The sequence below is a fragment of the Priapulus caudatus genome, unplaced genomic scaffold (assembly GCF_000485595.1).
Source record: "Priapulus caudatus unplaced genomic scaffold, Priapulus_caudatus-5.0.1 Scaffold474, whole genome shotgun sequence".
NCBI classification, from domain to species: Eukaryota; Metazoa; Priapulida; class Priapulimorpha; order Priapulimorphida; family Priapulidae; genus Priapulus; species Priapulus caudatus.
In genome coordinates, this window is record NW_014577535.1 from 58,520 (window position 1) to 72,230 (window position 13,711).

At 47.3% G+C, this 13,711-nt stretch overlaps 1 protein-coding gene across 1 annotated transcript in view; it reads left to right on the forward strand.

The window, feature by feature from the left end:
* Window positions 1-13,503, forward strand: part of LOC106810795 — a 41,457-nt gene extending 27,954 nt beyond the window's left edge. Inside the window, exons 6-15 of the mRNA XM_014814247.1 lie at window positions 5,660-5,779; window positions 6,332-6,357; window positions 6,486-6,611; window positions 6,847-6,938; window positions 7,626-7,726; window positions 7,837-7,944; window positions 8,287-8,464; window positions 8,614-8,724; window positions 8,996-12,783; window positions 13,396-13,503. Of these exons, the coding sequence (XP_014669733.1) occupies window positions 5,660-5,779; window positions 6,332-6,357; window positions 6,486-6,611; window positions 6,847-6,938; window positions 7,626-7,726; window positions 7,837-7,944; window positions 8,287-8,464; window positions 8,614-8,724; window positions 8,996-12,783; window positions 13,396-13,503 (4,758 nt within the window). The remainder of the gene's footprint in view (window positions 1-5,659; window positions 5,780-6,331; window positions 6,358-6,485; window positions 6,612-6,846; window positions 6,939-7,625; window positions 7,727-7,836; window positions 7,945-8,286; window positions 8,465-8,613; window positions 8,725-8,995; window positions 12,784-13,395) is intronic.
* The last annotated feature ends 208 nt before the right edge of the window (window positions 13,504-13,711 follow it).

A 13,711-nucleotide genomic window follows, 5' to 3' on the forward strand; every position in this document is an offset into this window, starting at 1 on the left:
TTAGTAAACTAATTGTGCTAGTAAGGCTGAAGGGTCGTTGTCGTATCAGGTACTACAGATATGTACCCGAGGTACAATAGTATACACAAAGTTACCAGACTGTACTACAGAATGTACCCTAACCCTAACCCTAACGCTAAACATATACCTTATATAAAAATTAAACAATACTAGTGATGTCACGATCATCGATTATACTCGATCATCGGTTGAACAGTGGCTCGAACCAAGCGCTTGTTACAAAAATCCATAATCGATTTCATCATTTTTTTAATTTGAACAAGAAAACTTGAAAAGTTATGAGAATCAGTACATGGATTATACACACAGTATAAACAGTGCAAAACAAACAGTAACAGGGCTAAACAAGCACATACATGCACACACGTACATGCACACGACGTTACGCACACGCAGGCATTCAACACCCCGATAACCGATTGTAACCGATCATCAGTTACTCTGGTCCAACGATGATCGATTATGAAATTACAACCGATTGACAACACTACATAATACTAAACAACCTAAAACTACCTCGGGTACATATCTGTAGTACCTGATACGACAACGACCCCATCTGCGCTAGTAAGTCGGCATGCCTAGCTGCATGTCTGAGTATGCAGAATTAAAACCTTATATTTATAACCAAATAACAAAATTAAAAAAATAAAAGGTAAATAACATAACCAATAATATCAGATATGAAGCCAATAATACAATTTACTACCAATAGCAGATTCACTGGCAACTATATCAAAATCATACAAATGATAATACACAAAAATGAGTGTGCAAGCGTGTGTGAGTGTGTGCATATATATCAGGAGTAGATAATAGGGAATTAATTCCCTATTATCTACTCCTGTTATATATCAATAGTGAATAATCTATAATTTAGGTTATGAATTGCAGATTGTTCACCCTTGATGTGTGTATTGTATGTGGGTGTGCGTGCATGCGTGCCTATGTTATGTATGTGTGTATTATGTATATATATATATATATATATATCATGCATAATGATATCCTATATTCTTCGTTTAGAAAGAAGCAGAAGGAAAACAAGGGAATAAGACAATGACTAAATAATATTAATAAGCAATAGTTTAAATTTATTGGTGAGAGCAATGGCAGGGAGGGAAAACGAACTGATAATAGATAGGAAGACAGAAAGAAAAACTGTTTAAATATGGAACATGATCTCATATTAGACTTAGGTGGTAGAGCCATTGTCATTGACAAATATGTATATTTGTTTGGTTCTGACAGAATATTCAATATTGTCCAGCTTTTTAACCAGTGCCTGTATTTGTGACTGCTTGTCGTAGTAGCAAAGACATGCTTACAATCACATGCTGCTCATATGGTAGCTGCAATTATTTTATACAAATTCCCACTCCACCGAATCATTATGTTGATTCTTATCTTCAACACGCCAGATGCAGGGAATGTGTTGGATAGGCTTTTTTGACATGATAGTTTGAAATGGATACTGTACATGTGCGCTTGTTATTACATTGTTACACAAATGCCAAAACATACATGCGTGAGGGATATAAAAAGGGCATGTTTATGTGTTGAAACCATTAAAGTCAAAAGAAATTGCAGACTATGAGACATTAAATCTAGATGGATGGCAATGCTAAAGTGACCACTATTTGGCATTTTAATACATTTGTTGATACCTACGGTGTACTGTATGTCTACATTAACTTTATTTGGCACATACAAGCGTTCTCAAATGGCTTATTTTGTGCATATCCCTACCAGATGGGGTCTAAGATAAAATATTGCTTGTTTTCCTTTTACCGACCGACTCGCCAAAACACCGCTACTCGACACATTTTATTGGCCGATTAAAACAAAACAAAAATTATTTCGTTTCGCCCCCAAAAAATCAAATTCGTTCTGCAAAAACATATACACATATACACATATACTGATATACAGTATACACATATACACATATACACATATACACATATACACATATACACATATATATACACAAAACAGAATATATAATACAATGTATACATACACACATCTTGTCAAAACAAAATGAAAAAGATTTTTTACCTACCTACCTACTCTGTACCCTGAGAGGCGAGTAGGTAAAGGGGAAACAAACAATTTTTTAAGGGTGGCCTGGCGTAATGGGAACTTTTGTGCATGCTGTTGTAGTGTATGTTCCTTACCCTTTGTGATGACCTTACCCCCCATATAGACTGCACCTAGGGACATAAAGCAGATATGAGAATCTCCCGCAGATCCGCGGTTTCCCGCGTTTTTCACTTTCGAAAATTATCAATTTTCCAAATCGTTCAAATCTAGCTGTTGAGAAAACTGTAGGTGTACTGCCACCCGCGGACAGTAGAAAAATGCCCAGCGGCTAGTGATGCTCTTTTAGTGTCTGAGCTCGCTGTCCCGCGGCCGACAAATGTACTTATTATTCATTCGCGCACTGCGCGGCAATGCGCGCAAATGAACAAGCTAGTTTTCGAAATTTCTGTGCCTCAGAACGCATAGATCTGCAAGCATCTAATTTTTTTTTTAATTCCCCAGACCCCCGATAGTGCTTAGCACCTGCGGTGCGCAATATAGCGCGTTGCGCTATTCTACCAGTAAGTAGAAATATATCCTGCGGATTTCGTCCGGGTCCGTTCTCATCTCTGATAAAGGTCAAGTGCTCCAGCCTCCATGATGTGCCCTGATAGACATGCTCTTATAGCCTTATATTTAAAGCAAAGATTTCTCATGTTTTTACCAAACGATTTCATATTTTCTCAACCGTTCTGATACCGGTACTCCTTGCATAACTTGAAATGTATATAGTAACTAAGGTTAACATGTTGTAGAACACTCGCACAACATTCTTTCCACCAATATGAGCACCGATCTACATTTTTAATTAGATTGTTTGCATATGTCAACAAACCTATTATGTTATTTTTGCTCTCGTGAGACCGGAACCCTGTCTCTACACTAGGTTAATTACTATTGTTCACATTTCAAGATAGGTACCAGTATATAAATATTAAATTTGCGTCACGTAACTACGTAAAAATTCCATTATCGTGAATCTGAACTAGCAGGCGCACGTTTGCTGTTCATCTGCTGTTTTACAGTCTATAACAGCACAAATTAATGTGTTATTAATTGATTGATGTGTCTGCACTGTGTCTGGCGACCAGCTGGATTCTCAGTCTATGTTCTGTGTTATGAGTTGTAATTCAATGTAAGCAAGTGCGATGGTGTAACCTGTTTTGAAATTACTGTTGTAATTCTACGCACATTGCTGCCAGAGTAAAGATGACAGATTATCCTGGTAATATCAGAAGTTCATAGTAGACGGCTAGTTAGATCTTTGAAAGAAGTCTATTCTTAGAAACCTTCAGTAATATTATTCGTTATAGATAAGGGAATATGTTTTATTATATAGTATTCTTGTGGAAAAACATCTTTTTAATATTAGTACTTATAGTATTATAGAATTGATAAAGCAAACTTCATTTTAAATTCTATCAATTTCGATTGACAACAATGATCTGGTAGCGACCGCTATACAAATGTCAATTGTCAGTACCAGCCACAGACCACTGCTGTATAGGTGGTACGGGCCATGCCTTCGTCATGCAGTACTACTGACAAGCGTTTAAATTGTGCGTTCGATTTGCTTCCCCAAGTTAACCTGGGTCTACTCGGGCCAGCCCCAAATACGTACGATTTGGCAGTCACGTGGTATTTTTGCGTTACCCGGGTGAGGCCGAAGTAACCCTCTAGCCGAGCCGCTCACCTGGGAAAGTATCCCACAATTCATTGCAACGAAATCTTCAAAATCTTCAAAAATCAAAAATCTTCAAGCAGTAATGAAGCATGACTGTCGATGACTGCGTGTGTTTGCTCATTCTCAGATTTCATTAATAATAAGATTGCAATTGCTATTCTTTTTTCTTGTCACTGGCATCCATGATGATAATTTAATCCAGGTTAACCCAAAAACCGTTCGTTTATCTTCCCTAACCCAGATGCGTTCGATTTTTTACCCAGGTTAATCCAGGTGGCTCTGGGGAAGCAAATCGAACGCCCTAAAAGATACACTCAATGTTTTATGAAATTTCATTGATTTTTCATTTTCATTCTTATTCGATAGCTAACACTAGGTGTCACCTCTGTACATGCTTATTTCTCCATATACCGATGGGAACTTCCAGAGCATGTTGATTGCCCGCAACCCCGCATACATGTGTAGCAGGAGTAGATAATAGGCCCTATTATCTACTCCTGATGAGTAGTGAGCCATGGCCATTTAAACACACATTTACTGATGACGTCAGATATATGATCCAACCAGCCTGTTCACGGCAAAAACGGGTATTCATTATGCCAAAATCTATCAGACTATCAGCCTCAACCCTTCTATAGCCTTCAATAGTTGAAATTGCCATTCACAATATTTCACATACTTTCATACATTTCGCTCACAGGCAGTCGATCATTGTGAAAAATAGAAAATGGTGATTTCTCCGTTTGGATTTCTGCTACAGCAGCCGATGTATAGATGGATATTTCTTAGTCATTACAACTCTGATTAATTTAGTGGGATACAACACCATAGAATTTTAGGGTATATTATGATAGTAAGTGCATAAATAATAGTATATACCTACAAATTTCTATGATCATGCATTCACATTTGTCATTAAAGAACAGTGAATTTCGAATTCTCTATTTTTGGCCACTGACATGACACCCCGCGATTGTGCTGCCACCCTGACAAAGTTGCCCTATTTGCCGATTTATTTTTCACGTTACAGACCGAGGGCTAATTGCAAAAGTGCCATTATATTTATACCTAACTATTTAACAGAATGATATTTATTTTAGGACAAATTCGTTCATATTATAACTAAATCTAAAAATTGTGTATAAGATATTGTAAATGTAATACTTCTTTTAAATTAATAAATAAGAAAGTTGCGATGCACAACTTTGAAAGCAGGTAGTCTAGTAGTGGTGCCACCGTCGTTGTAAGCAACGATACAGCCATTAGTTTTAAAACATTTAAAAAAAATATATTGAATGGATATTGATCAATGAAATTTGTACCGTAATTGAAACTTTTCAAAAAACTTTTCGTCCTGGAAGATTTGATGTTAGTGTTCCTGACATTAATTGCTTGCTATAGGCTATGTATGCGTCACGAGTGTATGTTCACATCGAACAATATAGTAAAATAAGAAGTATAATGCAGCAATTTAACCATAAAAAGTAAACAGAATTACTTATATTTTTATTTTTTAGTATTTACGGTGACGTAATCACTTTAAGTAATAGAGGTGTTGTACCAGTCTAGAGCCACTACCTCACTCAATAAGATGCACTTTTGTCTTGTGGTTGCCGATTTCAAAGAAATTGTCGTTATACAATTGATACGGAGAATGTGGCAGCATTATTTGCTATTTTATATACCGTAACAGCATAAACCAGCATGGTAATTTTTATACTGGTGTAATCAGTAACGTGTTCGCTATTAGCTGAAACTATATTTTGCTATATTTTTCTCGATTATGGAGAACTATGAAATAATTCATTTAATGTGCGCACACAGCACCAACATGCGTGCGATGTCTGAAGTGCTTGTGTGATGTTGCAGGATCCGCATGAGCTGCTGCGGTCCATCCAGAATCAGCTGATGAGACAGCCTGCTGGAAGTCCTCTAGACAGCAATCTGATGGCTCAGATACAGACCCTCACAGAGCAGCTGGTGAAACAGGTGAGGCGTGCAGAGTGCCCCAGCAGAACAGGAGCCTGTTGTCAGAAACAAAATTAGTCTTAACACTAATATTTTCTCGTAGATCATCCACAGCACTTTGTTTCGTATTGTTATGAGGAAATCTGCTACGATTTTTCATTCAGGTAACTTTGCAGCGTTTCTGTCGACGGTCTGAGAAAAAAAGTTAACGTTAAGACTAATGTTAAGACTAGTTTTGTTTCTGACAACGGGCCCCAGGCTGCAACAGTGTATGACACTGAAGGCTATGACCATAGCGCATTTTTTATCAGTATATCAGCTATATGGGTTGAATTCGGGTCGGTGTTAGATCTGGAACCACTTAATCACTGTTCCCGTGTATCCGTGGCTTGATTGTGGAATCCTCGTGCAAGGCACGAATATAAATTAAAGGCACTTTTAATGTTAATGTACAAGATATGTAAACTTGCATCCAGGTAAAGGAATAACTTTTATCGACATTATGTTATAGTATGTTCTTATTTCTTACTATCATTGAAAGTTTTTGTAACACGGTTCTGCTTTGCTTTGCAGACACTAGACCAAAATGCAGGAGGAAGGTAAGCCGCGTACTGTGTTTTGTCTAACAACAAGCATTGTTTGAGAAATTACATCTGTCGAATACTGACGGTTTGATTCTGTGATCGCAACATGATACCGTGGTGCTGAATTCAGTGTTCTGTCATAGCGGGATTTTGTCCGACCCAGACCTGCTGAAACAGATACAGGACATCTCTAATGCACTAATGGCGACAGAATCCGATGAAGCACCAGCTGTGACTAGCTACTCATCTGGCAGTGAGCAGGACGACAGGTTTGTGAAGCAGCGAGTGCAAATGTCATTCACGTGTCTCACTAGCTGTGAAACTTTCATTCTTCAAGCTGAACATGTTACTGTTTAATTCGATATGCTAGACTCTGCTGTTTGTCGGACCTGTGTGAATAATGGAACGTTGATGACATAAGACTATTAAAGACTAATGGCAAACATGGTAAGTTTGTGTATTGTAAAGGTAAAACAAATTTAAGCTGGCATTTCTGTTTGGCAGCTCACGGTCGTCAACTCCAAAACGCTACAGGGAGAGAGATAAGGAACGTTCAAGGAAGCATCTACCGGCAGTGAGAGATAGACACGGCTCGTGTAAGTCTATGGCTACTCGTGGCATCAACTACTTTGTTTTGATTGGCATAATGCATGATTACCGAACCTTGATTACCAAAGTTACCGATTTGCACTGACTTCTTGAGAATGTCAAGAATATGTAAAATGTTAAAATAGTATTATATTAAACACCGATTGTATAGAATGGGATGTTCGTAACAATGTAAGCTCTAAGTAAGGATCAATTAAAATGTCTTGATTCATTAACATTCCATTTGCGAAGCACATTGTTCTGTTAGGGTTAGTTTTATGATCTAACTTGTTGGTGCAGGGTGTGAAATTAACGCGAGTCCGGGGTCAAATACTCCTTGATTTTCTGTCGGACTCCCTGATTTGACATATGCATGAGTCCGTGTGACTCCCTGAAAATTCTGCTATACTAACTAGTTCGTTCCAGAGCACGACCTTGCGGAATTGCCGTATTTTTTTCAGCAAATGTCCAAAGACATTTTGGCAGACATGCAACTGCATGAATCTTCAAAATAAGCACATGCATTATTGTTAATATCTTTGGTTTTGAACTTCAGGCTGAGGACTCCCTCTTTTTGAGGGCAGGGAGTCCGCTGGACTCCCTTGTTCAAAAGTTAATTCATAACCCTGTTGGTGCACCAACTTTTTTGGTTCTCAATTTTCTCCTATGACATGGTTGACTCATGTGTGTTTCAGTGTGCACGCGTACGATCTGGGTGGGCCATCTGCGTCCGATCATCACGGATACAGAGTTGCAAGGCGAATTTGAGGAGTTTGGCGGAGTTGAATCGATTTTTGTAAGTATGCGCTGTATTTATCTCATTATTAACTGTTACTTAACAGCATGCTGCTTGAATAAGCGGCGCAGGAGTTCGGGTATCTCATTGGTAATCTCATCGTATTGCAGATGATTCCTCCAAGAGGCTGTGCGTACGTTGTCATGGATAGACGAGAGGATGCGTATCGAGCCCTGCGTGCGCTTAGCAACGTGAAGCTGCACTCTTGCGTCCTCAAGGTGAGTGGTCTGCCAATTTGTCGAGTGCTCTGTGCTGTGTGTCTCTGCCTGTGAGCTTGGCTCGAGTTTTGCCAGGATAAATTGCTGCAATGTGAGCTTCTCGGACACTGCCATCGGCAGTTGCTGTGTGATTCACTGGGAAGTCACCATAGTGGCACTGCTAGAAATTTACGGCATATGTTGAAACTTGTGAAATTTGTATATGTAACAGCAAAGCTAGCAATATATGTTCTCTAGAGCCAAAACAACCCTCAGTTACTGCTACTCCTAGTTAGACGTCTAATGAACTGGTCACCAAACGGGCAAACGAGCATGGTGTATTAAAGCAGACCGATTTGACAGATGGACTGGGCTCCAGGCAAAGGTGTGAAGTACGATGACAACTACCAGAAATACTGGGATGTTGATCAAGGGGTATCGTACATCCCATGGAAGAAGCTGCCGACAGATCTGTCCGCACTGAATCTGATGAGTGAGGGCGCCATGTTTGATTTGGAAAGTCTGCCTCCACATCTGAAAAGTAAGGATTTTGGCACAGCGCAAAACGTGTCTTTATGTAATGTAGCACCGGGTTTTAGAGTGCCATGGCCCAGGTAGTAATTGCTGTAAGGCGGTCACCCCTTTCATGTGAGCAACTTGATGGCTCTTAAAACATTAACTCACTTGTAGGTGCGTTTGAGCAGCAGAAGCAACCACTGGGTGCCATGTCGCAGCAAGATCTCATGAATATGGCTGCTGCTCAGGACCAAGACTTTGCAATGGGCGGCCACGGCATGCAAGGTGAGATGTTCTGTGCTACCTGGCTCAGTTTCGTTACATTCATTTTAGTTAAATTCACCTAGCAAGCGCGTTGTTGCGTTGCTGTGCGAAAGCGTTTGTTACCGTGTTAACTAACGTCAAATCTCACGACGTTGCTGGTGATGATTCATTCTTTTAGCACGGCTAGTACTTGGAACATTTACATCAAATAGCTTTGCGTCAAATACTTGAATCGTATTCTTTGCTACAAATCCGTATGTGCACACGTCCTTTGAACGGATTGTAATTGCAGCTCCTCTACACATGTCTGGAGTGGGGCCTGGTATGATGCAAGCGAACCCAGCAGTCGCTCCAGACCTTCTAAACCAAGGCATGGTGCCTCCGTCATCGATGGGCGGCCCGAGGACCCTAACCCAAGTGCTCTCCGGCTGGGCGCAGAAGCAGGCCGGCTTCACGCCGCCGCCGGTGGTGATGCAGCCGCGCAGCATGATCGCGGTTGGCATGGCTCCACCGCCGGACATGCTGCAGCCACGCATGCACGCGCCGGGCTCGGGCGGCCCCCCCGCTCATGTGCTGGGCCCGGGCGGCGGCGGCCCCGGTCCCGTGCCGCTCATGTCCATCAACACTATGCCGACCGGCAGCGGCGGTGCGCCCAGCAAGCTCGCTCTGCTTGCTACACCGGGCGACGCGCTGCGCGCAGGACCTGCCGTCAACCAGCTGCCTCCGCAGACGCCTCCTATACAGGCCCCTCCCATGCAAGGTCCACCCATGCAGGGTCCCCCCATGCAGGGTCCACCCATGCAGGGTCCCCCCATGCAGGGGCCTCCCATGCAGGGTCCCCCCATGCAGGGTCCCCCCATGCAGGCGGGCCCGATGCGTGGAATGCTGCCGAGTCCGGCGCAGGTGCCGCCGTTTGGCAACGCGATGATGCTGCAGGATTCCGGCCCGTACGCGCGCGCGCCGGGTAACGTGATGCGCATGAACAGCGCAGCCGAGATGGACCAGCCGGTTGGTTTCCCACCACACGGGGGCAACGCGCCGGGAAGCTGGCAGGAGGTGCCCGCGTGGCAGGAAGAAGGGCCCAGGTGGGGGCGAGGCGGAGGAATAGGAGGAGCCGACGGCAGAGGTGACCGCAACGAGAGGGGAGGGTTCGCCGGCGCCTACACGGGCGGCGGCGGGTACCCCGATCACACGAGTGTGCCTCCTCCCAGAGGCTTCCCCGAGCGGGGTGCGGCGACGCGTGGGTACGTGGACCGCGGGAGGGGCGGTCACCCGAGAGCACAAGGTAACCGTGGCAACTGGCAGGGCCACGATCCTAACTGGATGAACAACAGGTGGCAGCAGGAGGCAGAGGAAGAGGAGGCATCTGTCGATGGTGGTGATTTCTCTTTTTCTTCGGCATCGACAAGGAAGCCTTCGTGGCAAGAACAGGGCAGAGGTGAAAACGATTCATGGGTGCCGTATCACAATTCAAAGCAGAAACAGAGAGTGAGCAGAAGCCAACAAGATGAGGAAGACGTCTTTGAAACTGCAGCAACTAACAGGAACAGCAACGAAGGTGATCGGCGTAAATTTTCTGTGTCTTCAAAGTGGAAACAGCAAGATGAAGAGAATCGCTATGCTCTACCTCTTTCGTTCAGTTCCGCAAAGTGGAAACACCAAGGAAGACAGAGTGAAGAAGCCGAAATGCTTGAGTCATATAGCTCCACATTGCGTCCAAACAACGACAGAATAGAAAGCAAAGAGTCGGTTGCGCCGATGCCATTGAAAACGAAAACACTAAAGGAGAAAGATGAAACTGTTGAAAGTAGTGTGAATGCTGTGATTTGTGATAATAAGCACGTTGAAGGAACTGTTCACCCTCGCCCCCTCGCCAATTACTGGGACGAATGGCAAAACGGGGAGCAGTCAGGCTTTGGGCGATCAGAATGGAGTAACGAAAATCTGACAGAGCCAACGACACTGCCGAACCCAATGCGAGGCCGACCGCAAACGCCACCTGGCGAGTATCCGTACCACGATGAGGACGCTGCCGAACAGTTGCTCCGATTGGACGATGAGCGTGAGAACTGCGCCGAATTTGACGAATCCGACGACGACGTCGACTCCTTGGTGTCGCGCCTCGTAGCAGCTCTCGTCGCCGATGTCATCGGAGAAACTCCTTATCCATTTGCGGAGGTTGCAGCGCGCTGCGCTCGGGAGAGTGAATGTGCTAGCAGTAAGTCGGATACAGCTGTTGAACCCCACACGTTGACGACAATGGCAGACGCCGCACGCGGTGATATCAGTAAAGACGAAGAGCCAGATCTCGCTGCCTTTAGACTGCCTTCGACGTTTTCTTTGACAAGAAGGGCTGTGGATGAGGAGGGCATGCTCAAGAAACCAGTTCCCCATAACAGCGACGATCATAAAGATGCCTGGGATAGGGAAGGTCCGCGTAGGAGCACCACGCAAGCAACGTCGTTTTCGCACGGAAAGGTTGCCGATGCGAAGCAGGGTCCCACCGAGGACGCAGGTCGTCCACATCCGCAGAAAGAGTGCGGTTATTTTCGACACGACTTTGACGCGGCGAGAGAGCCGCACGGCTACGAACAGCCCGGCGGTTACAGGGAATTCCGAGGGCGCGGCTGGCGTGGCCGTGGCGACTACCGCGGCAACTTCCGCGGTGGCTTCAGGGGCCAAGGAGATTACTTCGGTGATATGCGAGGCCGGGGCAGGGGCAGGGGTCATGCACGCGGATACCACGACGCAAGATTCAACTACTGGGAGGAACGAGATGGCAGGGGCAGGCAGGCTGAGTTCGGTGACCGCCGGTATCCAGATGGCGATCGCCGATATCCGGACGACAACCGCAGGTATCCTGACGACGATCGCAGGCATCCGAACGACGATCGCCGGTATCCTGATGACAATCGTCGGCATCCTGACGACGACCGTCGGTACCCTGACGACGACCGTCGGTATCGAGACAACGACCGATCCAGCGGCAACAGGCACCTGAGCCGGGAGAGCAAGTACGAGAAGCCGCCGCGCGAATCGCCGCGGCGGCACCGCAGCGCCGGCGAGGCGAAGAGCGGTGGAGACTTTGCGCAGGAGCTGAGCCGCTACGAGCGCTGGCGGGACGAGTCGCGGCTCGACCGCTCGCGCTCGTACGGTCGCAGCAGCAGCGACGAGGACGGCTGGTTGTCGGAGGAGAACCGCTCGATGGAGCACGTCCCAGCGTCCAGGAGGACGGAGAGGTACGAGTCGGCAAGCGAGCGCGACAGCAGGCAGAGCCCGCATAGATCCGTACGAGAGTCGATCGAGTCGAAGAGGCGATACAGCGAGTCGTCCAGTCGTCACGGTTTCGAGGCGAACACGACCAAGGTTCCGCCGGCGAAAAAAGTTGCGCCGCGACCGAAAACTCCGCCGCCGACGAAGAAACGAAAAGCGGAAGCATCCGTTACTCGATCTCCCGTGGCCCAGGTGGCGCCACCGAAGCCGGCCGCGCGCACGTCTGCCCCTAAAGCGAGACAGGCCGCAGTGAAGCGAGCGCTTTCGCCTGCCAACTCGCCAGCTACCAAGCGCATTAGCGTACGACCGGCACCGGTGGTGGAAACAGAGGAAGGTGAGATTCTATCCGACGAAGACGACACACCGACGGTCGACGCGTGCGTGTCTGCGGGGTTGCGCGCCATCGTGGACACGTCATCGTCGTCATCATCGTCGTCGTCGTCGTCGTCGTCGTCGTCGTCGTCGTCATCGCAGTCGAGCGACAGCTGTGATGCGATGATGATGCAGGATGTACCTGCAGGCGTCAGGTCATCTCCGAGACGGCAGCGGGCGCCGCGTCCTGGCAAGGATCACGCAGAGGACGGCCAGCGAGGGCAGGAGTCTCCTCCTCAGCCGCCTGCTCGAGAACCGCCTCCTCGAGTTCCCGTCGAGGAGGAATCAGCCGACGTACATTCCAGTCAGGGTCGCTCCTCTCTCGCACACGACGAGAGGGGGGTGGCGGCGCACGACGAGAGGGGGGTGGCAGCACACGACGAGAGGGGGGTGCAGTCACATGACAAGAGGGGAGTGCAGTCACACGACGAGAGGGTGGCGGCGCACGACGGAGGGGGGTGGCCAGCACACGACGAGAGGGGGGTGGCGGCGCACGACGAGAGGGGGGTGCAGCACACGACGAGAGGGGGTCCAGTCACATGACGAGAGGGGGGTGGGGGCACACGATGAGAGGGGGTGGCGGCACGCGACGAGAGGGGGTGGCGGCGCACAGACGAGAGGGGGTGGCGGCGCACGACGAGAGGGGTGTGGCGGCACACGACGAGCAGGGGGTGGCAGTCACACGCGGAGGCAGCCGAGGACGTGTCGTCGTCGTCGGAGCAGCACGATGACAACAACTGCAGTCCGTCGGACAGCTGCCGACGCCGCGGTGACGATGGCGCATCGATCGCAGCCACGGCGCGGTGACACTCGACGACTCGAACGTGAGCAGCGGTCTGCAGGACGCCATCATGGACAGCACGACGCAGTAAACTGCCGTACACTGCCAGCCACCACGCTCTGCAGCAGCAGCAGCAGCAGCAACAGCGCAGCGCCGCAACCGACTTGTGCTGCGTCACGGAGGAAGAGGAGGAGGAGGAGGAGGATGCGGTTGTCACGGCGGCGGCGGCGGCGGCTAGCGCGGTAAACAGCAGCGTGATGACGCAGAACAGCTTCCAGGACGTGCTCGGCCGGTCGAACGACGCGGGCGACGTTGCCGCGGGCAACCGCGCGTCGGTTGACGATGCGGGCGCGGCGGCGGGATGGGACGGGTGATGCGGCGACGGAGGCTAGGACTGAAAGACAGGTGGTCGTCGCGGTTAACGAGGTTAACGAGTGCACGTCGAGTAGCAACAGCAGGAACGTCAGTGAGCCGGAGATGTTGTTCCTAGAGAGAAGCTTTTCCAATGACGTTAGCTCTCTTTAGGCTGCCGGTAGAGTGATTGTGCCAGACGTGCCGGCCATCCACGTCTTGTTTTGCCAA